General features: G+C 58.6%; 2 protein-coding genes across 4 annotated transcripts in view; one reads left to right on the top strand and one right to left on the bottom strand.

Moving 5' to 3' along the window:
* Positions 1 to 3,898, bottom strand: part of BCAP31 (B cell receptor associated protein 31) — a 29,534-nt gene extending 25,636 nt beyond the window's left edge. Inside the window, exons 1-3 of one of the 3 annotated variants that reach the window (XM_040467481.1) lie at positions 3,799 to 3,898; positions 2,624 to 2,759; positions 995 to 1,095 (exon numbers count right to left, since the gene is read on the bottom strand). In XM_040467481.1, the coding sequence (XP_040323415.1) occupies positions 995 to 1,095; positions 2,624 to 2,715 (193 nt within the window). In that variant the 5' untranslated portion in view covers positions 2,716 to 2,759; positions 3,799 to 3,898. Of the gene's footprint in view, positions 1 to 994; positions 1,096 to 2,623; positions 2,760 to 3,331; positions 3,356 to 3,756; positions 3,779 to 3,798 lie in introns of those variants that run through there. The other 2 variants (XM_040467483.1, XM_040467482.1) reach the window with 2 other exon arrangements.
* A 380-nt stretch (positions 3,899 to 4,278) lies between these two features.
* Positions 4,279 to 24,565, top strand: ABCD1 (ATP binding cassette subfamily D member 1). Its single transcript, XM_040467385.1, has 10 exons — positions 4,279 to 5,592; positions 8,269 to 8,449; positions 16,203 to 16,345; positions 16,441 to 16,609; positions 17,222 to 17,316; positions 20,068 to 20,213; positions 20,797 to 20,942; positions 22,804 to 22,887; positions 23,143 to 23,269; positions 23,398 to 24,565. The coding sequence occupies exons 1-10, from the start codon at positions 4,693 to 4,695 to the stop codon at positions 23,606 to 23,608; spliced, it is 2,202 nt and encodes a 733-aa protein (XP_040323319.1). The 5' UTR covers positions 4,279 to 4,692; the 3' UTR covers positions 23,609 to 24,565.
* The last annotated feature ends 283 nt before the right edge of the window (positions 24,566 to 24,848 follow it).

Here is a 24,848-nt window from a genome sequence, read left to right as displayed (position 1 = left end):
ACACCGCTGGGAAGGGTAGGCCGCACCTGGCCTGTTCAGAGGAAGTCCTGCCTGAACATATCCCTTCAGGCCCCAAGACATTAGGAAGGAAATGCCTAATGCTCAGCTAGTGGGTGGAGCCTTGCACATTCCCTCTGAACTACGGCCCCCTGCCCTTCCACCCACTACCACATTTCTGCCAGAAACTAAGGGAAAGAAGAGCGTTTTGAGTCTAAGCAGGTCACACTCTGGAAACGGGACCCCTGTCTGCAGCGGAGCCCAGCCAATGCTTTCAAGTCCAAATAGGGGGACGTACTGATCACTTACCACAGCGAAACGCACGTTTCACAGCCGGATGAGAACTATACTGATTCCTCTGGTCTCTAAACAATCACACCGCCACCACATCACAAGATGCCTGCCTTCCATCTTAACACCACAAGGCACCAGGCCCCATCCCCGAGCATGCTCTGGAACCAGCTTATCTTTCAAGCCCTGCTGGTGTGCACCTCAATGTGTTTATGGAACTTCACGGCCAGAAGGACCACCCAGAGAGACCTGGCCTGACCCATCTAGAGAGATCTGGGATATACTGCCAGACCTCTCAGTCCCCCCCCAAGCCACAGGACGTGGCAGCTTCCTCCCCAGCCCCACTCCCTTTTGGTAGCTCAGTTCCTTATTCACAGCCTGTCTGTGTGACTCAAGAGCAGTACTGCTTAAACCAAGGTCAACAAGGACCAGCCAGCTTCTCTCGGTTTCAGTTCTGGAATGACCTCAGGAGCCGCCCCAGAAAAGTGAGGTGGCTGTCATAAAGTGCATAAAGGCTGCTGGTCAAAATAAAGGCCCTGCCGGCAGTCAGCAGCACCCTCTTCCCAAGAGAAAGACAGAGGCACCGAAGTGGTCTCCTCTGAGAAGCTCAACCTGCAGGCTGCCCGTGGCACGGAGCCTTGCAGCAGAGGCCATGCCATGGCGAAGGGTCTGGGCAGGTGGCCGCCCTCAGCCACGGCTCACTCACCGATGACCAGCAGCACAAGGATGACAATGAGAACTACGAAGAAGGTATTGCCGTACATCACCACCAGCTCCACCAGGCGGGACTTGAAAATCTTCTGCCATCTGTGAAGACAAAAAGGCTGAAGAAACAAACACACTTGGGACTCGGGCCCCAGGAACAGAGCCAGTCCCGCACTCTTCTCCAATGGCTGAGTATCTTGAAAAGACTCGGCTTCAGTGGCCTGCAGTGCTCCAATTTAGAACATCTGTTCAAGAGCAGAAAGGAAAAAAAAAAAAAAAGGGCCTGTGCACGTATAAAAAATTTCTAAAAAAGCACAATCTTAAACGCTAATCATCTTTAGGGAAAGAAACAAAACCTTTGTTTGATTACTAAGGTATAATTAACACACGACACACTACCAGTTTCAGGAGCAGGAGAAGCGAAAACCGGACCTTTTGTTGCGTTCCTCTACGTGATATTCAAAACGCTGGCCACACGCACACTTCTTCAAACGGCTTCTCCACGTGACCCAAGTGCGTTCATCTAGACTCCCACCACCCTAGGTTATTGTGAAGCAGACCCAAGACCCCTCTTCGTTTCCTTCCATAAGTACATAAGGATGTAACTCTGTCACGAAAGCACCTTTGGGAATGGCTAATACAATCACAATGCCATCGCCAGACCTCAAGAAAATTAACAAGAATCCCTCGTTATCAGAGCCAGAGTCCCAAAGTCCAATTGCTGCATTTCTTTTTAAAGCTTGGTTTGTTCGAATCTGAACTGATGAGGTTTTGATTCTGCATTTAGTTAGTATTTTCAATTTCTCCTCACCCTCTTCTGTCTTCCTTCCCAGACCACTTTTTGCAGAAACCAGGTTGGTTATCTTACAAAGCTGCCCAGGTCGCAGCTCCAAAAGGGCCTCTGTCTCTGCATCTCCCCCCTGAACCGTACGAAGTGTGAAGAGACTCAGATCTGGCTTTGGCAAAAACATTTCTTAGACAAGGTTGAATACTTTTTATCCCATCAGCGGTCCGTATCTTTCGATTAAAAAGGTTTTTTTTAAATACCTGTGAAGAACTACCGTTACTTGTAACTTCCTAATTAAAATCAGAACATGTTCGCATATTACCTGCAATTAAAAATTAATCTCCAATTAACTCCGAACAGGCCCTCCGTTCTTTAAAAGGAATATGGCTTCACCTCTCACTGGCTGAGTAATGCTCATGAGGCTCCTACACAATGCCAGCGGGACTAGTGAGGAGGACAGGAGTCACCAAATCAACTACAAACATGACCCCACGGTGTGTGTCTTCCAGATGCCACACTGCCATCCCCTGAACCCTTGGGGACCAAGGGAAGGCGGAGGGCACAGTTCCCAGAAACAGAACTAGAGACAGCTCTTCCTCCTTTTGGGGCATTCTGAAGGCCAGAAGGCAGGGTGCCCAGGGAGGGAACTCAGCAAGACGTGACAAAGCAAAACCGTGGAGAAGGCCGGCAATAGTTATCACAGCCCCTGCCACCCCAACCCCACACGGGTTCTACCTGTTTCCATGTGGCCCCGAGGCCGGGGTCTTCCCAGCTTTCCGTACACAAGCTATGGGGCTCGGCGCAGTCACCCTCTTGCTCGCCCGCTTGCTCCACGGGCCTTACCTTTTGGGAGAAATGAAGGGAATGCAGAGCAGCAGCACAGCAAAGACCTCTGCGTAGAGGAAGGTGGCGACTGCAGTCCACTGCAGACTCATCCTGTTGCTAGAAGGTTTCCAGCAGTGAGATGTGAGTTTGTTTCCTGGCAGGACAGAAAAGGGACAGAAGTCGTGAGAGCCGAGCGGCCACTCCTGACCCTCTACCCCAGCATTCCACTCGTTTTCCAAACCACTGGCTGAAACTGGGCACGACTCGGCAGGGACACTTGGCCAACGGCGCCCAAAGGCCTGACAAACTCCCGTTTGCCAGGGCGGAGGTACTTGCTGCCTGCCTCCTAGCACGCGCATTAAAAGCCACCCTTCTGGAGAATTCCTTTCCCGGTTGAGTTGGGCAAACTCTCGGGTTGGCCTGCCTACCCGAGAAAGCGTTCTGAATTAGGATCATGCAGACGAGACAAAATTCTCGACATCCATCGGGCCCTCTCCCTTCCCAGCCAGCTCCGGGGCGGCCGCATCTCGATAACGCACTTTTCCCCAGAGCCGCGGCGTCCCCGCCCCCCAGGAAAACCGGAAGACCCTTCCCTGCCGAGCCTCTGAGCCTTCCCAAACAGGGCCGAAAGAGAACCTGCAGCCTCCCTCCGGGGCGCGAGCAGGGGCTAAAAATGGCCTTCCGACGCCGCGTCTGCCTCCCACGAGGTGGGAGAACTCGAGGTACCTCAGAGAGCCCCGCTGAGCGACTCCTACCGGGCGGGAGTCAGGGCCAAAAACAAACGCAGATCCCGACTAAGCGCCTCCTGGCCCCGTCCAAAGAAAGTTCTAGAAAAAGCGGTCTTTTCGGAAACCGGAAGAGCCCCTCTCCTCAGCCCTGGTCGGCCCCAGCGCCCACGCGGCTCGAGACCCGCCCTCCTCCGCGCGCCACGCGCGCGATCCCCCGGGACGCGGCCCTAGCCCGCCACGCCCCCCACAGGCCCCACCCCGGCGGCCCCTCCCCAGGGGCTTCGCCACCGCCCCTCACCCCCGCGGAGGCCCTCAAGCCCCCGGAGCCCAACTGCAGCCGCCGCCCCGACTTCCCTCCCCAGCCCCGTCCCCGCACTCCCGGCTCGGCCGTCGTCCCCACGCCCCGCGGCCCCTCCGCACTACCCGCCGCTGCCCCTCGCCGAAGGCCCGGAGGCCCACGCTCACCGAGCTTCCCACGGCCGACGCACACGCCCCGCCGCCGTCACCGAACGCTCCCACCGCAGCCCTGGCCCCGCCCCTTCCCCCGCGGCCGGAAACCGGAAGCACCCGCCGCGTCCCGCCCCGCTCCCGACCGCACCCAGGCCCCGGCGACTCCGCCCACGGCCGGTTTTCGCCCCGCCCCCGAGCCGTGGCTCCGACGCCCAGGACTGGAGGAGAAGGGGCGCCTCGAGGCTGGGCGGTGGCGCCTCGAGGGCGCGCCGGGAGGAGGGGCGGGGCCTTGGCGGGAAAGCCAGGGGCCGCTTCTCTGGCCCGCGCGGTCCTCCCACGTCTCACTGGTCCGGGGAAGGGGCGGGGCCCAGCCGTGGGGCGAGAACGGGGTGGGGCTCGCTGCGCCCGGGCTCCGCCTTCCGCCCCTCCTCCGCCTCCTCCCCTTCCCTCGACTCGCCCCTGGGGAGGGGTAGGGTGGGTGGGGATTCTGGGCGGGTGGCGGAGTCACTGTCGGCTTCAGCCGGGCTGCGGAGCGGACGGACGCGCCTAGTGCCCCGGGGAGGGGAGCCACCAGGAGTGGAGGTAGAGGAGGAGGTGTAGAGGAAGAGACGCCCTCTCTGCCGGGACGTCCCCCCGCCCCCCGAGGCTCTGACCCCAGGGGCTAGGGGCCTGACAAGTTTCTCCACCTTGGCTGCCTGAGGAGGCCGCTACCCTGGAGGGCCCTGAGCCCACCGCACCAGGGGCCCCAGCACCGCCCCGGTGGTCTAACGCGACAGTTTCAGGGACCACTGCAAGGTTTCCAGTGGCCTAGACCAGGAGCCCGGGGTCAGAGCAACAACCCTTCCGGCCACCTGCCTCGACTTCTGCCTCAGGCACCAGTCCCGGCCCCGTGCATCCAGCCCAGGTGACATGCCGGTACTCTCCACGCCCAGGCCCTCTCGGGTGACCACGCTGAAGCGCACAGCTCTGGTCCTGGCCCTCACCGCCTATGGAGCCCACAAAATCTACCCCCTGGTGCGGCAGTACCTAGCTGCAAGCAGGGGCCCTCAGGTACCGGCAGGGGAGTCCACGCAGGACGTCTCTGGGGCCACGGCGGCCAAGGCCAGCGTGAACAGGGTGTTCTTACGGCGGCTCTTGGGGCTCCTGCGGCTGCTCTTCCCCAGGACCCTGTGCCGGGAAACAGGGCTGCTGGCGCTGCATTCGGCCTCCCTGGTGAGCCGGACTTTCCTGTCCGTGTATGTGGCCCGCCTGGACGGCCGGCTGGCCCGCTGCATCGTGCGCAAGGACCCGCGGGCCTTCAGCTGGCAGCTCCTACAGTGGCTCCTCATCGCTCTCCCTGCCACCTTCATCAACAGTGCCATCCGGTACCTCGAGGGCCAGCTGGCCCTGTCTTTCCGCAGCCGTCTAGTGGCCCATGCCTACAGCCTCTACTTCTCCCAGCAGACTTACTACAGAGTCAGCAATATGGACGGGCGCCTTCGCAACCCTGACCAGTCCTTGACGGAGGATGTGGTGGCCTTTGCCGCTTCAGTGGCCCACCTCTACTCCAACCTCACCAAGCCGCTCCTGGACGTCGCCGTGACGGCCTACACTCTGGTTCGAGCGGCCCGCTCCCGTGGGGCCGGCACGGCCTGGCCCTCGGCCATCGCCGGCCTTGTCCTGTTCCTCACAGCCAACGTGCTGCGAGCTTTCTCACCTAAGTTTGGCGAGCTGGTGGCAGAGGAGGCGCGGCGGAAGGGAGAGCTGCGCTACATGCACTCTCGAGTGGTGGCCAACTCAGAGGAGATCGCCTTCTATGGGGGCCACGAGGTGGGGCAGGTTGGGGTGCTGGGCACAGAGGAAAGCTCACAGCGGGGAGGCTAGGGGGCAGGCAGCCATGGACAGCGTGGAAAGCTCGGGTCTGGCTGGGGCTCATGCCAGAGGTGTGGGTAGGTCATAGAAGACGAAGACTGGGGATGACAGGGCCTTGGGCGGCCCAGGCTTAGGCACGGAAATGGAGAAGCAGGAAGGCTGGGCGGGGGCTGCCCACATGCTCCAGGCCACTTCTGCTTCCTCTCCTCGGTGTGGTTGGCCTGGCCTAGGAGCTGTGGATCCTAGTGGTTTCAGATGGTAGAGCTCCCTGCTTGCTCCACTCCTACTGCCAGCCAGGAGGAGGCTCCCGACCCTCCGCCAGCAGGGACTGTGGGACGCGGCCTGCTTCCTGGCCCCTCCTGGGCCGCCCCCCCCCCCCGCCCCGGGCCCTTTGAAGGCCGGCATCTGGCCAAGCTGGTGGGCCAGCAGGCAGGCTGGCATTATGGGCATGACTCAGCCCAAGCGGGGGTTAACGAGCAGCACCCAGCGCGGTGGCAGCGCTGGGCACTCGGGGTCAAAGCTTCCCCCCGCCTCAGCCCCCAGGCCGGCCCCGGCTACCTGCTCGGCTGCCTCCCCAGGCCCCAGGCCAGGGATGCCCGGCCCAGGCCGCCACCGCGGCGAGATGCACTTCCTGCCCGCCCGGCGGCCACCCTGCCCCCCGCCCCCCCATGGCCGCCCTTCCGCCTGGGTCCCAGGCCTGCCGGGAGCCCGGCGCTGGGAAAGGTTACTCGGGGCCAATGTTCCCTTTATCTCGCCTTGGCCCCTCCCCTTCCTCGTGCCTGGGGCTGCAGCTGCCTCCGGCCCTGCTCTCTGCTACTCTGGTTTCAGTTCCCGAGGGCTTCTCCAAGGAGGGGCACAATGGTATCCACCTCCTGAAGGCCTGTGTGTCCTTCCTAAATGAGGTGGGCTCTTGTCCCTGGGGCTTGTCTCATTGGCTGCACGGGGGGCGGAGGCTGTGGTTTAAAAAAAAAAAAAAAAAAAAAAAAAACCAGGGTTTGTCCCTGAACTCTGCAGTGGAGGCAGCCCGGGTGTAGGCCGGGCTCCAGATTAAGAGAAAATGCCTGGTCTGCAGCCACAACCCATCTCTCCCGCACGCTGGGCCGCAGGGCCTTGGCAGGCAGCCACGGCCTTGGGTAAGGCGCTTGGCACATTACCCGCAGCTACACTGTCGGCCCCGGCTGGCACTCCTGCCAGCTCCCAGCACGAGCCTGGATCGCCAGGGTGCTCCCTTCAGGAACCGGGATTGGGCTGGATGCAAAGCCAAGCGATGTGGCAGACGTGGATGGTGGGGGCAGGAGAGCCCCGGCGTGTGTCCACAGCCTACGTCTTTAGGCTGGACAGCAGTGTGGGGTGACGAGCCCTCACGGGTGGTGGGTTGGTTGCCTTTGCTGTGCGGGTATGTGGCTCACCCCAGTCTCAGCTGCTGATGCCCCTAGGGATGCTGGCCCAGGCTGGGGCACAGGTGACTGGCCGGCTGGAGGGCAGACATCACAGTATTCTGCTCTCTTTGGGAGTTCATTGAGGAGGCTGATCTAGATTTCATTCAGGAGGTGGGAGCCTGTGCATGCACACACGCACGCACACGCGTGCACAGACTCTTGCTGGCTCGACAACAAGGTAAACCCCTTAGTAAGTCAAAGCATCATTTATGAGAATCTGGTTCTCTTTTAACGGCTCTGCCAGCGTGGTCCAAATTCCCCACCTTTTGCTCCCTCCAAGCTGCGCGAGCTCACGCACGTCACTTTGCCACTTTGGGCTGGGGCGTCCTACGGTACAACGGACGTAAGAATACACGTTCGACAGCACGCGATGATTATCAAGTGGAGAGTCGGGTGTGAAGCACTTGGCAAAGGAAATGGTGCCAGGCTGGGCAGCTGTGGTCAGCCGGGGCGGGAGGGCAGCGCTGCGGCACACACCCCTGTACTGAGCCAAGGAATCTGCAACCTAATTGCCACCTGGCTGTGACCGGTTCCTGACACCCCTGGTTCCCCCTCCCTTTCCTCTCCTGCTCTCTTCTACAGACCCTGCACGGTCCCCTTTCCCCAGCGGTCCCCGTCTTGAGGTAGCCAGTGGTGGCCAGTGCAGGAACGGGGAGGGCAGGGCAGGGCTGGCTTGGGAGCCCACCGCCCGGGTTTCTGTAGGAGGACACAGCAGAGGGCCCTTGTCCAGAAGAACCTCGGGCAGGTCGGGGAGGCGGGCCCTCAGTAGGTAGACGCTCTCTCAGCAAGTTCCTCAACACCAAGTACTGCCTTTTACTTTCCTGTGCTGACCTTTGCTTAGTTCAGGGTGGCGCTCGCCAGCAGTTGCCCAAAGATGTCCCAAAGCCGCGCAGGGCAAAGAGAGGGGCACGGTAAGTGTCCCAACTAGACAGGTGGAAAGAATGGGCCTCCGAGGGTGGGGGCGGCAAGTCCCTTCTCTTCCTTGCCACTGTACCCCCATACTATGACATCAAGTGGTCCCAAAGTTTGAAAACTGTCCCCTATAAACGTGGCCCACTTGTAACCCCCAGCCCCTGACCTTGTCATGGCCATCAAATGGCAGGGCATGTATGAGCAGTGCTGGGAGACTTGTTGCCCCCCACGGTGGTCACCGGAAGGCCTCTCTCTCTGTCTCTCTGTCGCCCCTCCCCCACAGGTGGAGCTAGCCCTGTTGCGGCACTCCTACCAGGACCTAGCTTCGCAGATTAACCTCATCCTGCTGGAACGCCTTTGGTACATCATGCTGGAACAGTTCCTCATGAAGTACGTGTGGAGTGCCTCCGGCTTACTCATGGTGGCCGTCCCCATCATCACTGCCACCGGCTACTCCGAGTCAGGTAGGAGCCAGCTCTGGGAGGCGGGGGGGGGGAGGCAGGGACCCTGTCCTGTCCTCCTGGATCACTGAGTGCTAGGCTTGGAAGGACCAAGAGCTCAGCCGACCCACCCACCCCTTCTGCTAGGGCCGTGAGGCCCACCCGGCATCCTCGATGGCAACCAAGGTCCCACGGCTCCTGGCTGCCTTCTGCTCTGCGTGTGTCTCCGCTTCCCGGCATTTCACGCTCCTGGGTAGCACTCAGCTGAGCCCCGGGGACTGTGAGTCAGGGACAACGCATGTCCCTTTCTCAGGCCCGTGCACCCTTGCCCACCTGGCCCTGTCCTCGGCTCACTGCAGCCTGCAAGTGGAGCGGCTTTCTGTGGGCCACCTCAAGCGCTCGGGCCTTGGGTTTCCCGTGCCTACAACAACTCTTGTAGGTTGCAGCAGTGGGTGTAGACCTCTGCCCTGTGGTCTGGGGTGGGGGTGGGGGACAGGAAGGCCTCCTTGCTTTTCACCTTAACTACGGGATCATCAGGATTCCCACTTTGTTCCTCTGCCAGTCTTTTCGTGGTTACCGCGCACGGGAGAAGAGTAGCCCCTCCCCGCCCCCAGCCTTTAGAACATTCTAACTCAGGAAGGGACCAGCCGTGCTGATGTTTGAGGTAGCCCTGTGTCAAGTTTGCTTTCCTGTTGTTTTTATGCTCGGCTATTGCTTTATCGGGTCGATGTGGATTTAAATTCATCCCTGTTTACCGATTTCTACGTCTTCTAAAAGTTCTTTCTGCAAGGCTTTCATCATGGGAGCTTTGAGATTATTTTGTTGTTTGTTTCCCCCAAAGTTTGGTTGGGTGTGGGAGTCGAGGCGGACTGTTATTTTCTCTCAGCCCCTTGAGAATCTTCCATTTTCTCCATTGGAAAATCTATCAGCTTAACCGCCCCTAGAAGCCTGCATTGTCTCTCCAGTTACTTGGAAACTTCCTTCTTTGCCATCTTCCAGGTTCCCTACGAAGTGTTTACCTGTAGGTTTCTGTTTCTCCATACTTGTATGGCCTTTGTATGTTCACATTTTTTGATCATTCTGGAACATTCTCAGTCGTTATCTTTCCATATGTTGCCTGGTCTCGTTCTTTTACTCTTTCCTTCTGGAACTTCTGCTAGACATGCAGACCTTTGCTCTCCCCCACCTAGCACTGTGCTGAATCTGGAAGATTTCCTCTGACCTCTGTGCTCACTCACCCATCACTTCGCTTTTCAGCTGCGTCTGATTTGAAGTTTTTTTAGTATATGTGTTGCCGAAGTGAGCGCTGATTTGAAGTTTTTTAAAATTTCAATGACTTTCTTTTTTTTTATAATTTTTTAAGTTTATTTATTGATTTTGAGAGAGAAAGAGAGAGAGAGAGAGCACACGCAGGAGGAGCAGAGAAAGAGACAGAGAGAGGGAGGGAGAGAAGAGAATCCCAAGCAGGCTTTGCACTGCTTCTCATGAAACACGAGATCATGACCTGAGCTGAATGCTTAACCGACTGAACCACCCAGGCGCCCGTGAGTGACTATTTGTATAAGTTCTATTTGATTCTCTTTCACACAGAAGTTTGAAAACAGAAATTTTCCTTTTTTTCTTCTTTCCTTCTTCCTTTCTTTCTTTTAGAGAGAGAGAGAGAGTACACATAGGCAGGCAGAGATGGGCAGAAAGAGACAGAATCTTTTTTTAAATTTTTTTAAATGTTTATATCCATTTTGGAGACAGAGACAGAGCATGAGTGGGGGAGGGGCAGAGAGAGAGGGAGACACAGAATCCGAAGCAGGTTCCAGGCTCTGAGCCATCAGCCCAGAGCCCGACGCGGGGCTCGAACCCACGAACTGTGAGATCGTGACCTGAGCCGAAGTCGGACGCTCAACCAACTGAGTCACCCAGGCACCCCGAGTGAGAAAGAGAGAGAGAGAGGGAGAGAGAGAATCTTAAAAGAGGCTCCATGTTCAGCATGGAGCCCAACACGGGGCTCGATCCCACGACCCTGGGATCATTACCCAAGGTGAAATCAAGAAACCGACTGAGCCACCCAGGCGCGCTGAAATTTTTCTTTTCAAATATGAATTCGAAACCGTTTCTAGAAGTGTCCGATTTTCTCGTCTTTTGGACCGCTCCTTTTACGCTCCACGGTCTCTATCCAACTATTTGATTATCTGAATTCTTGGGGCTCTAACTCGTGGTGTATTGTTTCCCCGTGGGCTTTGCAACCAGACTTCCGTGGGAACCCCGAGTGGTCTCACTGGAGGGGTAGTTGTCCAGTGCAGTGTGTGTGTGCTTTTGTTTGGGCCTGCACACCTGGCTAATTGACCATTTGGAGGCCATTTCACGTTAGCTTCTCAGCTCGGGGAGGAGGGGTTTCTGAACTTGGAGGCAGTATTAATTTGAACTGCGCACACACAATTACAGATTCTTAGAAGAGACCTTTTGTTCGGTGCACCTAGAGCCCCAGCTGCACAGAAGAAGCTTCCCTGTCTTCTCCCATCTCTGGAGATTTCACAGGAGTACCTGGCTGCTGGCCCCTCTTTGTGCTCCTGGGAATTTCTCTTGTTTTCCTTGGAGCACAGCTCTGCTTTAAAAGGTGTAATGCTGGGGCTCCTGAGTGGTTCAGTCGGTTGAGCATCCGACTCTTTTTTTTTTTTTTTAACATTTATTTATTATTGAGAGACAGAGCGTGAACAGGGGAGGGGCAGAGAGAGACACACACACACACAGAATCGGAAGCAGGCTCCAGGCTCCGAGCTGTCGGCACAGAGCCTGACGAGGGGCTCGAACTCACAAACCGCGAGATCGTAACCTGAGCCGAAGTCGGACACCCAACCGACCGAGCCACCCAGGCGCCCCAAGCGTCCAACTCTTGATTTCAGCTCAGGTCATGATCCCGGGGTCATGGGATCGAGCCCCACGTTGGGCTCCATGCTGAGCATGGGGCCTGCTTAGGATTCTCTCTCTCTCTCTCTCTCTCTGCCCTTCTCCCCTGCTCACACTCGCTCTCACTCTCTCTCTCTAAAAAATGAATGAATGAATGAATGAATGAAATAGTTCTACTTTGGGGTGCCTGACTGGCTCAGTCAGTAGAGCATGCAACTCTCGATCTCAGGGTCATGAGTTCAAGCCCCACAATGGGCATGGAGCCTACTTAAAATAAAGCTTTTTTTTTTTTCAATGTAAATAAATAAAATAAAAGGTGTCGTATTTTGGAGCACCTGGCTGGCTCACTCGGTGGCGTATGCGACTCTTGATTTTGGGGTTGTGTATTGGAGCCCCACGTTGGGTGTGAGTAGAGCTTAGTTAAAAAAATAAATAAAATGTGGGTGCCGGGGTGGCTTAGTCGGTCAAGTGTCCAACTCTTGATTTTGGCTGAGGTCACGATCTGACAGTGGGCTCTGCACTGGGTGCGGAGCCCGCTTGAGATTCTCTCTCCCTCTCCCTCTGCCCCTCCCCCCACTTGCGTTTTCTCTCTCGCTCAAAAAAAGAAATAAAATACATTATAAAATTTCTGAACGTAAAAGGTGTCATGTGTTATGCAGTTCCATAGTAAGAGAATTTTCAGTCATATGTAAAGAGAGGGAGGGGAGCCTGGGTGGCTCAGTCGGTTAAGTGACTGGCTCTTCATTTGAGCTCAGGTCACGATCTTGAGGTTCATGAGTTCAAGGCCCACATCAGGCTCCGAGCTGACAGTGCGGAGCCTGCTTGAGATTCTCTCTCTCTCCCTCTCTCTCTGCCCTTCCTGTGCGTGCTTACGTTCTCTCTCAAAATAAGTAAAATAAACTTTAAAAATTTTTTAAAGAGAGAGAGAGAGGCTGACTTGTTTCAGAACCAGAAGCCTCTCTGATTCTCTCCCTATTTGTGTCTCTGCCTTGGGGCTTCTGAACCCTCCACTGTCTGTCCCCCTCTGGGTAACCCCCAAGAGGAAGGATCTATTGGAGGGGGGTTACTGCTTTCTGCCGCAAAGGCCATACGGAAAGGGCGGCCTTGATTTAGACACAGGTGCCAGACCCGGTCAGCACCCCTGGCCTGGAGCACGGGGACCCACCCACGAGGTGACCTGTGGTTTCCGTGAAAAAGCGCCTGCAGCTACTTTCCTCTGTAGCTGGCCGTGGGGCCTGTCTGGTCCCGAGGCTTCTCCCTCCTGTGAAAGCCTAGGACTTTTTGGAGCCCCTGCTACACCAGGCTTTGTGAGCAATTCAAAGAAGCGTGAGCTCTTGTCCCTGGCCTCACGGCACCTGTGAAAACAAAACACTCCTGCCCCCCTGTTCCCTCTACTTCTGACTCACAGCCCCCTTGTTATTCCTCTGAAGCAATGCTTGTGCCTCAGGGCCTTTGCAGGTGACTGCTCTAATGTGCTTCCCTCTGATGACAACACCCACCCCCCCCCACCGTCCTCTTCCCCTGCCCCGCCTCACTGCTGTCCTGACACTGAACACCCTGTCTACTCTACTTCTCTATTTGCTTTATTGTCACTCTGCCACTTTAGGCTGTGTGCTCAATGGGGGCAGGGGTTTTTGTCCGTTTTGTCCTTGCTGCGTCCCCAGTCCCCGGTGGCTAAGTGAGGGCTCTAGGTGCTTCGAGGAGGCTGAGAGCACTGGGGACCAATGGGAGGAGACAGATACTTCCCAATTGTCAAGTAGGGAAAATTTGGATACCTTTGCCCTTCTGGCCTGGAGCTGCAAGCCTGGAGGGCCCAGAGGAGGAGTGGCCTTGCTATGAACAGCAGCCTGTGTTCCGCTCCAGGGCCCTGGCCTTAGCTGCCTGAGTCTCTGCAGTAACCTACGGAGAGGTCGGTTAGTTCTGTCTCCAAGGAGGTGCCAGCTGTTGCCAGGATGCCCCCGGCAGCTGCACACCATTTCCCTGTGTGTGCAGTCACTGCCCAGCTCTCGGGACCTGTGAGGAGGAAGGCTTATGGCCCCCCTGCCTGTTGGGGGCTATGTCCCCCCAGGCACGAAGGGAAGGTAGGCCCGGGACCATACGCTATCAGGATTAACAGTCCCGTCCCCTGGATTCCTGGGCCAGGCCCAAGAAAAGGCAACGCAAGGCTCTCGGGCCATCCATCCCATCCATCTTCCACCGTGTGCTGTTCTGGAGGCCGTCTGTCCGGAACCCGCCTCCCGCCCCTTCCCACCCCACCCCCGCCCATCATAACCCTAGAGTCCCCAGGCTCTTTACAGAATCTTCCTTCCCACCGCTTCAGCCCGGGAGCCTCTGCTTCCCCTGGATACCCCCAGCGGGCACTGTTCACTCTGCCACACCCCAGGACCCTCAGACTCGGCCTCCCCCCTTGCTCCCCGTCATTTCCAGAGCATTCCTTGTGTAAAAGCCCTGCCCCCCTGAGAGCTCTAAGGATCAAGGGAGTCAAGTCCTCTGACAGGAGAGGACCCAAGTGCACAACCGTGGGCTCTAGACTGAAACAGACAAGCAAGTCAAGACAGAAACGGGCTCCTGGGGAGAAACAGAGGCATCAAGGATGGCCATGCTCACGGAGGCCAAGAATGCAGCCTCGAGGGGAGAGATGAGGAGAGATGGGGGGTGGGGATGGAGGTCCAAAAGGGACGCTCGTGTTGGAGAGGCCCCGGGGTACACAGCTCTGGGTGTGAGATGACGAGGTGCAGGTGTGGCCCTGAGAGGGGCTGCTGCCATCAGCGCGGGACACGGAAGGAGGGCAGTTTCGGGGGAAGGAGCGGACTGTGCCAGAGGAGAAGGCCAAATGCCTCGTGGCTCATTTTCTCGCCCCTGTTATTGAGATGTAATTAACATACCATACAATTCAGCCTTTTAAAGGGTACAATTCAGCGGTTTTTAATATATTTGCAAAATGGTGCAACCGTCGCCACTAAGTCCAAAACGTTGTCATCGCCCCAGAAAGAAACCCTGGGCTCCCCATCCCTCCCCCCGCCCCGCCCCTGGCACCTACACCTCTTTCTGTTCCCGTAGATGTGCCTCTGGGGGACATTTCTCATAAACGGAATCATTCAGCATGTGGCCTTTTGTATCTGGCCTCTTTCGCTCAGCATAGCACTTTCGAGGTTCAGCCACATTGTGGGATGAGTCAGTGCCTCACTGCCTTTCGTGACTGAATAATATTCATATGCATACGTACGTACGTACGTACGTACGTACATACACCGCAGTTTCTTTCCTACCCCTCCGCTGATGGACGTTTGGGTTGTCTGCACCCTTTGGTGATTGTGAATAACGCTGCCGCGATCATTTGTATACAGGTTTCCGTGTGAACGGATACTTTTGTTTCTCCTGGCTACATGCCCAGGCATGGGATTGCTGAGTTTTCCGGTAACTCTATGTTGAACTTTTTTTTTTTAAATTTTTTTTTTTTTTAACGTTTATTTATTTTTTTGGGACAGAGAGAGACAGAGCATGAATGGGGGAGGGGCAGAGAGAGAGGGAGACACAGAATCGGAAACAGGGTCCAGGCTCTGAGCCATCAGCCCAGAGCCCGACGCGGGGCTCAAACTCACGGACCGCGAGATCGTGACCTGGCTGAAGTCGGACGCTCAACCGACTGCGCCACCCAGGCGCCCCTATGTTGAACTTTTTGAGGAAGCGCCGAACTGTCTTCCAGGCCGGGCCATTTTACAGCCCTCACAGCGGTGTGTGAGCCCATCTTTTCTCTTCCTCACCAACACCTGTTATCATTTCTTTCTAACTCTAGCCGTCCTAGGGCATGTGAAGTGGTATCTCACTTTGGTTGTTTTTTTTTTTTGTTTTTTTTTTTTAGTTTATTTATTTTTGAGAGAGACAGAGACAGCGTGAGTGGGGGAGGAGCAGAGAGAGGGGAAAGGAGGGAGAATCCCAAGCAGGCCCCACGCTGTCAGCACGGAGCCCAATGCAGGGCCTGAACCCACAAGCCCGTGAGATCATGACTTCAGCCGAAACCAAGACGAAGCCAGCCAGGAGCCCTTAGCTGTGCTTTTGATTTCTATGTCTCTGGCGACTAATCGCGTTGAGCATCTTTTCACATGCTTATTGGCCGTTTGTAGATCTAAGAAATACAGTAGAAATGCCAATTCAGATCTTTTGCCCATTGTCTAACTGGGTCTCTTTGTTTTTGAATTTAAAAAGTCCTTTGCAGGGGCGCCTGGGTGGCTCAGTCGGTTAAGCATCCGACTTCGGCTCAGGTCACGATCTCACAGTCCTTGGGTTCGAGCCCCACGTCGGGCTCTGTGCTGACAGCTCAGAGCCCAGAGCCTGCTTCGGACTCTGTGTCTCCCTCTTTCTCTGCCCCTCCCCTGCTCACACTCTGTCTCTCTCAAAAATAAATAAAACATTAAAAAATACATTAAAAAAAAGAAAAAGTTCTTTACATATTCTGGATATGAGACCCTTATCAGATACGTGATTTGTGAATATGTTCTCTCAGTCTATAGGTTGTCTCTGCACTTTTTTTGTTTTCTTTCAGTGCCCAAAAGGTTTTAATTTTGATGAAGCTCATTTATCTGTTTTCCTTTTGTTGTCTGTATTTTTGGTGTCATATTTAAGGAGCCAGACCTAATCCCAGGTCACAAAGACTTAACGCCTGCTTTCTCCTGAGAGTTTTACAGTCTCAGCACGTACGTGCAGGCCAGTGCTCCACTTTGAGTTAGTTTTTGTGCGTGGTGCAAAGCAGGGGTCATTCTCTGGCGAGTGGGTACCCACCTGTCCCGCACCGTCTGCCAGGGAGACTTGTCTTTCCCCTGGTGGGTCAGTTTTGATTCTCCACTCTCCCCTCCCTTCTTCCCACTGTGCTCCATAGACTCAGAGGCAGTGAAGAAGGCCGCCTTGGAGATGCGGGAAGGGGAGCTCGTGAGCGAACGCACAGAAGCCTTCACCATTGCCCGCAACCTCCTCACCGCTGCCGCGGATGCCATCGAGCGGATCATGTCGTCCTACAAGGAGGTACCCCCCCATCCCAGCCGCGCGCCCCTCTCCGCTGTGCCGCCCACCCCACCCCCCAGCCGGCAGGGTCTGAGCCAGCGTCACCCTCCCCACAGGTGACAGAGCTGGCCGGCTACACGGCCCGAGTACACGAGATGTTCCAGGTATTCGAAGATGTCCAACACTGCCGTTTCAAGAGGCCTGGCGAGCTGGAGAGCACTCAGGCAGGAGCCGGGGCTGTGGCGCGCTCTGGTGTCCGTGTAGAGGGGCCCCTGCAAATCCGAGGTAAGGGCACCCTCCCTGCAGACACCCCCCCCCACCCAGAGGCCCAGAGGGCAGCATCTTCGAGCTGCGCCCCAGGGAGGGACTTCCCCCAGACTGCTGTGCCCCCCCTCCCCCGCAGCCTTCTTTCCCAGAGCAGTAACCGCTGGCCAACCCCTCACTTGCCGGCTCCTTCCCAGTGCCTTGGCTGAGATTTCTGTTATTTCTCTTTGCAAAAGAGGGGGACGCGGTCCCCGAGTAGAGGGGACCACTCCCCCGTGTGGGCAGCAAGAGAAAGTTCAAGACTACAGCAGAGGCCACGATGCTGTGGAAGAGGGGCCCAAGCGTTGAAGCCGCCATTAAAATGGTAGCAAGAGCAGAGGGTTTTACGGAACAAGGCTGGACTCCGTGCCTCAGGTTCCAGAAGCCACAGAATTGACTTCGCCCCTCCCCTGCCCAGAGCTCGGCACCAGACACTGGTTGGGGGTGGACTTCCGGAAGACCCAGCATATTCCCAAGGGGGCCCCGGACCACACACTGGCATGCTGTGAGCGGGTTGGGGGGCACATGGAATCCACCAGAAGTCAGAGGGAGTGCTACTGCTCTCTCCATTCCTTCGTTGCATTCTCTCTCCAGGCCAAGTGGTAGATGTGGAACAGGGAATTATTTGTGAGAACATCCCCATCATCACGCCCACGGGAGAGGTGGTGGTGTCCAGCCTCAACATCCGGGTAAGTCACGTGGGGGACAGGTGGGGGATGCCTGGCCCAGAAGTGTGGGCTGAGCTGGGCTGAGCTACCCTGGGCCTGGCCTTCTGCATCTATGAGCCCCCAGTCCTTGGTGTCTGGCCTGCCGGGCCTGCATATGTTGTCAGTCCCCGGATGTACTTAGCAGGCGGGCTAAGGTCAAGTTGAGAGGCCAGCGTGTCCCTGACTATTGGCTCTGACGCAGTGGAGTCAGAGCTCATCAAAGCGACTAGCGACTATCAGGAGTGGCCGAGGGTCACCCGAGGGCTCCTGGCCCCATCCTTGCCACCCTCCCCGGCTCCATCCCTGAGAAGCCTGGGACTTGGGGACTCTGGCTCAAGTCCAACTATGGTAGAATAGATTGCTCCAGTGACCTGGGCTTGGGGTCCCCCCATCTGCTTCGAGAAGCCCCCAGTGCAGGTGTGTGCGGACTTCAGCCTGGCCCGCTGGGAGGGCTCTCAGCCACTACAGAGGCTATCTGGTGGCCAACATCCACCAGTCACCTTGTCCCTAGCCAGAGCTTTGGACAGGGTCAGGGAATGATAGGATGAAGGAGAGACCTGTTGGCAGGGGTGGGGGCAGGGGGTCAGGATGAGAAGTGAGAGGGAGTCATTCATTCATTCATTCATTTTTTCATTCGTTCAACCAATATTCCCTAAGCCCTGGGCTGGGCACTGGGAACTAGAGGTAAATTGGAGGGGCCCTGCCCTCTGGGAGGCCCCACTCTGGGGCCCCAAAAGTATTACAAAGGTCCCCAGTTAGCTGCCCAGGATCCCGTGCAGGCCACAGTAAGAGTAGTCCCATCCCTGTGGTGCACGGAGGTCACCTGAAGCTTCACCCAGGAGCCTCGGGACAGGTGGGCTGCATGATGAAGGCCTCCCCCTAGGGCAGGCAGAAAGAAGGCCATGAAGTGGCAGGAGCACAGAACTAAGGGATCTCAGGGCCGGGTCCCGTAGAGGCCTTGTGCACCTGGCCACAGAGCCAGATCGGCAGGAGCCATGGCCGGGCCAGGGGTAAGTGAGAAGAGGCAAGTGCCTGGGGCTCCTTTCCTTGGCCTGCCGGGAGGGCCCTGAGAGCCATTTGGAGGCGGGCACATTTTGTCACCCCAGGCAGCACAGGATCGTGGTGTGATCCCCATCGCCCCTGCCTTTGGTCACTCTTGCGGCATGGCAGGAAGCCACCGATGATTGGTTTGCCCAAGGCAAACGATTTCCAGGCAGGCCCAGTGACAGCCAAGTAGGCCAAGACTGGGGTCCCTGGCGAGCTAGGGCGCAGCTGGTTAGAGAGCATGGCCAGGCGAGAAGGGGTGACCGTGGCGGGGGGCGGGGGGGAAGAGCAGGGGTGGGTGGCTAAGCAGAAGCTGGGCTCCGGGACTAGAAGACGTTGGGGAAGAGAAGGAAGCGGTTCCCAGTCGTGATCGCCCAGGCGCAGAAGTGGGACAGGGGCAGGGAAGGGGACCAGAGAGGCAGCCTGGCGCTGGCTGGGGGCCAGGCCAGGCCTGCCGGACTGCTGGGTGCACATTGATGGGCCCAAGCCCCGCTAGAGAGACTTTATAGTGTAACAGAGGACCACAGAGTGAGGGGCTCAAACTACAGGAGTGGATTCTGGAGGCCGGAAGTCCAGATCAGGGTGTCTGGTAGGTGAGGGAGAGTCTGTCTATCCCAGGCCATCGGCGGTGTTCCCGGCCTTGGCTTCACGTCAAACTGTGCCATCATCTTGACATGGTGTTCTTCCTGTGTGCGCGTCTCTGCGTCTGAATGTCCCCGTGTGATGAGGGGCCCACCCCACTCCAGGATGACCTCATCTAAATTTAATTAATTATATTTGCAAAGACTCTGTTTCCAAATAAGGTCACATTCTGAGTGAGGTCTTGGGGGGTAGGACTCCAACATGTGCATTTGGAGGGACCCCGCTCAACCCACAACGCCGGTGCACTCAGGCCACCTAGGGACTTACGTGGGTCAGCAGGAGAGCGGTGCCACCATCAGTCACGCTCTGAGAGACTGGAAGTTAACGTGGCTTTGGGCGGGGGGTGGGGGCGTTGTAGGTTGGGAGCTGTGCCCGGGTGCCCTGGCCTCATGCCCTGTACTCTCCCCTGCCTCCCGAGGACGGTGGTCTCCCTGCCATTTGACCCCCTCTTTCCTGCACACGCACCCCCAGGCTACCCCCCCCCCAGCCCGCAGCAGGCGTTTCTATAAGACCAGCAGGCATCATGGAATCAGGTGACCGGGGAGCCTGAGGCCTTGACACTGAGGCCGGGGGTCACAGAGGCATCTTCCCAGCACCCTAGGACCCGCAGGGACAGTGAGAGGGCCACGGAGGCAGGAGGACTGGCCAGGCATGAGGAACAGAGTTGGGAGTTTGTACCGTCCACCTAGAACCCGAAGGAAACTGCTTTTCCCAGGACAGTCCCTCACGGGAAAGCAAGGGACAGCGACCCTACTAGGACAGCGAGCACACGGGGACTCCTAGCGAGGCGGGACGGCATGGCAGAGAGGGCGACGTGGACTTTCTGAGGCCTTCCTCATGCTGGCCCCATGCTCTCCGGCACATGAAAGGAGCTTAGGGGACAGGCCGGGACCCGAAACAGGCATCGGGTTAGGGCTCTGGGCGCTGGACCTCATGCCTCGGGCCCTCGGCTGGGGGAGCCCCTGAGTGTGGGCCACGGTCAGAGGAGGGAGGGCCCCCGCGGCCCTGCCTCTGCCGGGGCCCCACACCGCGCCGCTGCCCCCACAGGTGGAAGAAGGCATGCACCTGCTCATCACGGGCCCCAACGGCTGCGGCAAGAGTTCTCTGTTCCGGATCCTCGGCGGGCTGTGGCCCGCATACGGCGGCGTGCTGTACAAGCCCCCGCCCCAGCGCATGTTCTACATCCCTCAGAGGTGAGGGGGAAGGGGGCCCGGCGCCCAGCTCTGCCCCTGCGCCCCCCTCCTGTGGGACCCACCGCCCAGGAGCCAGCAGAGCTTGGGGCATCGGGAGAGGATGGCAACATTCTGCCCCGGAGTCCAAGGGCCACAGCGCCTCCACCCACTGCCCCGCCCTCGCCTGCCCGCCGGGCGACTCCACCGCATGTGACTGTGTGCGCACAGAAGGGGGGGGACCGTGTGTCTGTGCGCGAGTGGGTGTGTGTCTGTGCACGTGCGTGAGCGTGCCAGATGTGTGAGCACACACTTATGCACGTGGGGGGACTGCACAGCGCGTGGTGCGCGTGCATGGGGGGGGGGGCACGTTGTGAGCACTGCCCGGACCACTTTGTGGAAGGGCCTGTGGGCTCCGAGTCAGCCCCGAGTCCAGCAGCCAGCGCCCTTGACAGGCCGTCGGTGGGGGTGGGGGCAGAGCCCACTCTGGCACAGGCTGTTGGTGGGGGGAGGGGGTGACAGGACCCACTAGGGCACAGGCCGTCGGTGGGAGGGGGTGGGGAACACGGTCAACCCTGCCCTTAGCGGACGTGAAGCTTCCCCGCAGGCCCTACATGTCCGTGGGCTCCTTGCGAGACCAGGTGATCTACCCAGACTCTGTGGAAGACATGCGAAGGAAAGGCTTTTCGGAGCAGCACCTGGAGGCCATTCTGGACATCGTGCACCTGAACCACATACTGCAGCGGGAAGGGGGTAAGGGAGGGGGTGGCCCGTCCCACCTATCAGTGCCAGGGAGTGAGCCACCTATCAATTGCCCTTTGGCCCAAGACTGCCAACCGGCTGCCACCCCCACCCCTGCCTCCCTCTCGCCCCTGAGGGATACAGATAGTCCCTGCATCCGGGAGTCCAAAGTGCTAGCGCCCTGGAATGCCCCAGCTGGTGGGCGGAAGTCATGAGGCAAGGGCAGCCAGGCACAGCGGGAAGCGTGCGATGGGGGTGCTCACTTTTGGCCCGGATCACCTTGTTCAGGCCGTCGGGCTCAGGGGCAGGGAGGCTCCTGTGGGCCAGGCAGGGAGCCCAGGCTTTCCCTGACAGTGAAGGAAGCCTTTGGAAGGCTCGAGGCAGGGAAGTGACAGGTCTAGCGAGAGGACAGAGCACGGGTGTCCGTGCAGAGCGCCTCTAGCACAGGGAGCAGGACACAGCCAGAGGGGACGCTTGCATTTCCGTCTTGAGCCTGGGAGGCGCCATCCCCTGGGAAGGAGACGGCAGGAGTGGAGGGACAAGCTGGTAGCCCAGGGCTGCGGAGCTGCTGGAGGAAAGGGAGGTGGGGCTGGGCTCAATTTTCTTCCTGAAATCTGAGAGCCTGGGCTGCGCTTCCTGCCTCGTCACTTGGGGACAGCTTGGCTGTAAGCAGTGACCTCACCTCTTGAGACTCTTCCCCTGCAAAAGGGGACAGCTCCCTTAGCACCAGCCTGACACAAAATCCGTCTTGTAAGGACTCATAGCAGGTGTTCAGGGCACAGCAGATGATTCATGAAGCTTCTTCCCAGATGTGGTCGCCTGTGTCACAAAGAGGGCTGGAGGTGGTGGATTTGGGGGGGGGGGGGGCGGCACCTCCTGGGCCGACCCTGGTGGCTGTGGTGCCCCCAGGCTTCATCTCCAGCTTCCCTGTGTCCTGGTCAGCCCTCTTCTGTTCCAGCGGCCCCACGCCGGGGGTGCACCCCTCCTCCTGTCTTCCCTGGCACCCCTGAGTGCGCTGGGCCCCTGAGGCCTGCCGTCACAACCTATTAGCACTGAGTTCAGCTGTGAGCAGCAGAACCCCCTTCCCCGAACGAGCATCAGCAAGATCGTTCACAAGTTTACCTTACCATGACATAACAGTCCTGAGGAAAGCAGGCCACCACTGATGGAGGCAGCCCTGCGCTGTGAAAGGTCCCTCAGGTCGCTCAGCTATGTTAGCCTCCGCCACTGAAGCCACCTCGTGGTCCAAAGATGGCTGCTCCGGCTACCACATAACATCCCAGGCCGTGGCTTGGAGAAGGGGGGGAAGGGCCAAGGGCACATGCCATGTGTCTTTTAAAGAAAGTTCCAGAAGCTGCCACATGTGTAACACACTTACACACGTCGGCCAGAAATCAGTCACCCGGTCGCCCCTCACCTCCGGGCAAGCTATGGCCTCAAGGCAAGGTATGGAGTAGAGGCTTTCTTGTGGCTGGGCGTGCGCCCCGACAAAACTTCGAGTCCCGAGGGAGGACCGAGTGGAGGTAGTTGCTTCTGCTCAGACTCGCTAAGGCACTGGCGACAGGCAGTGACAAACACCCAGTCCCCGTGGGTGAGGACCCTTCAGGAGACGCTGCTGCAGTCATCCGTGGGGCTGTGCCACGACCGTCTGCACAATTCTGATCACGTCTTTTTGGGCTATTAAAGTCTTACCTCCAGGTAGGTAAGTAGGCAGGACACGCGTGCCCAGTGGCCAGCCTTCTCCAAAGTCAAACGTGCCACCGTATTCCACTCTCACTAGCCTCTCCAGCCCCTCCCACGTCCCCCGGGTCTGGGCCCCTGCTGATGCCCAGCCCTTGCTGAATCCAGCAGAACCCCCTTGTGCCCCGCCCAGGTTGGGAAGCCGTGTGTGACTGGAAGGATGTGCTGTCGGGGGGTGAGAAGCAGAGAATCGGGATGGCGCGCATGTTCTACCACAGGTGAGCTGGGCTGTCCGCGGCGCTCGGGCTCCCTCCCGCACCGAGCCAGCGGCAGAGCCGAAAGGGCAGCCTGGGTGATCCCAGCGCGCTGGGTGGGACAGCCAGGTGCCCCGGGACCATTCGGAGGCCTCACCCCGGGCTCGGATTGGCCCCAAAAAGCAGAATCGGGGTTTGCACTGGGGCGGGGGGGGGGGGGGGCCCCAGGCTTTGGGAAAGGGGGTCCCCCCACCCAACCACGTTGGGCCCTGGCCCCCGGCCCCAGTACGCTCTCCTGGATGAATGCACCAGCGCCGTGAGCATCGATGTGGAAGGCAAGATCTTCCAGGCGGCCAAGGACGCTGGCATTGCGCTGCTCTCCATCACCCACCGGCCCTCCCTGTGGTAGGTGCCCTCCCTTCCCTCCTGCATTCGGCACCCCCGGGGACATGGCAGTGGGGCGGGAGGAGGGTGCCAAGTGTCTCCTGCCGAACAGCCTCTGCCCCTCCGCCCCCGTCCCTCTCCCGGCCTAGGAAGTACCACACGCACTTGCTGCAGTTTGATGGGGAGGGTGGCTGGAAGTTCGAGAAGCTAGACTCCGCCGCTCGCCTGAGCCTGACTGAGGAGAAGCAGCGGCTTGAGCAGCAGCTGGCCGGCATTCCCAAGATGCAGCGGCGCCTCCAGGAGCTCTGCCAGATCCTGGGCCAGGGCTCTGGGGTCCTCCAGGGTGCCGCCTCTCCCTGAGCCCCGGGACCACGTGGAGGAAACAGCAGCACCCGGCCGCTCACCCCTCCAGCCAGCCCTGCCGCAGGCCCACCCCGCATGCCTTTCCCTCCCGGGCCTCCTGGCCGCCAGCGAAAGCACGCACCTGTCCCTGCGCCCCCTTCCCCGGGCCGGGCGGGTGGTCCTTTCTTCTCTTCCAGGAGGGGGTGGGGGTGGAGGTGACACCCCCAGCTCGCACTGCCGGCCAGACTGTGCAGAGCCTGGCATTTGCGGGGCCCTGCCCTCCTGACACCGTGGTCCCCCTCATTCCCTCCTCTTCAGTCCCTCGGAGACCCCACGAGGTCCCCCCGGATGGCCCACCGAGGCTCCCATCCCACGGGATGCCCTTCCTGCCATAGGAACGGGCGAATGGGGCCCACAGGCGGAAGGGGCCCCCAGTGTGAACCCCTTCTCCCCACCAGTTGTTTCCAGGAGCCCTTGGGAGGAAGCGCACAGTATTTCTCAGCAAGCGATGACAAGAATGTGGTCCCTGTCCTCCTCGGCCCCTAGCCTTCTTTCCTTCTACAAGCTAATTTATTGGATCCCTGTTTGTAGCCATCTCGATTGCCAACATGGGCACCCTGCCAGCAGCGCAGGCGGCCCGGGCCACGGTCCTTCCGCAGGCGGCCTAGCCATTGAGCCAGCCCCCAGAGGCCCTGTGCCCCACCAGCCCACACTGCCGCCCACCTCCGGGGGGGTGGGGGTTGCAGACCAACTGAATGGGGGATGACTGCTGGGGCTGCCGGGCATGAGGGCACCTCTGTGCCCAGCTCAGTGCCAAAGAGGGGTCAGCCAGGGGAGCTGTCTCTGCAAAGCCAGCACCCACCCAAGAGGGAGACCCCACCACAGCCACCACCGCATGTGCCTTTCCAGGCCCTCAGCCCTCTGGCCGGGGAGCCTCCCTCAATCCCTCAGTAAAAGCCTCCCACGGAAAGTGCAGTGGCGTCGCCTAGCCTCTTTGTGCGGCAGGGCTTGGGGGAGAGGCGGAGCGGGCATCAGGTCGCCTGGGCTCGAAGAATAAACTTGACCCCCACCCAAACGCACAGCTCGGCGTAGTCTCCTGGGGACATGCCGAGGAGGGAGATTTAGCAACATCTCCCAGACATACTGGCTGAGCGCCAACCGGAGTGCGGTGCAATCCCGGCCTCACAGCGCTGGGGTGGAGGGGAGGGGACTGACGCCCAATCCCTGCAAAGTGGGCAGAGGGAGGGGGCCACAGAGG

The sequence above is a fragment of the Herpailurus yagouaroundi genome, unplaced genomic scaffold (assembly GCF_014898765.1).
Source record: "Herpailurus yagouaroundi ecotype Mexico unplaced genomic scaffold, PumYag 67493, whole genome shotgun sequence".
Lineage (NCBI taxonomy): Eukaryota > Metazoa > Chordata > Mammalia > Carnivora > Felidae > Herpailurus > Herpailurus yagouaroundi.
The sequence above is the reverse complement of the archived record's forward strand: the minus strand, read 5'-3'. Positions and strand labels throughout refer to the sequence as shown.

Excerpts from the sequence above, each read along its gene's own strand:
- ABCD1 (XM_040467385.1), top strand. The coding sequence starts at position 4,693 with ATGCCGGTACTCTCCACGCCCAGGCCCTCTCGGGTGACCACGCTGAAG. Across the intron at positions 8,450-16,202 it reads CACCGGCTACTCCGAGTCAG|ACTCAGAGGCAGTGAAGAAG; the intron begins GTAGGAGCCAGC and ends TGTGCTCCATAG. Across the intron at positions 20,214-20,796 it reads ATGTTCTACATCCCTCAGAG|GCCCTACATGTCCGTGGGCT; the intron begins GTGAGGGGGAAG and ends GCTTCCCCGCAG.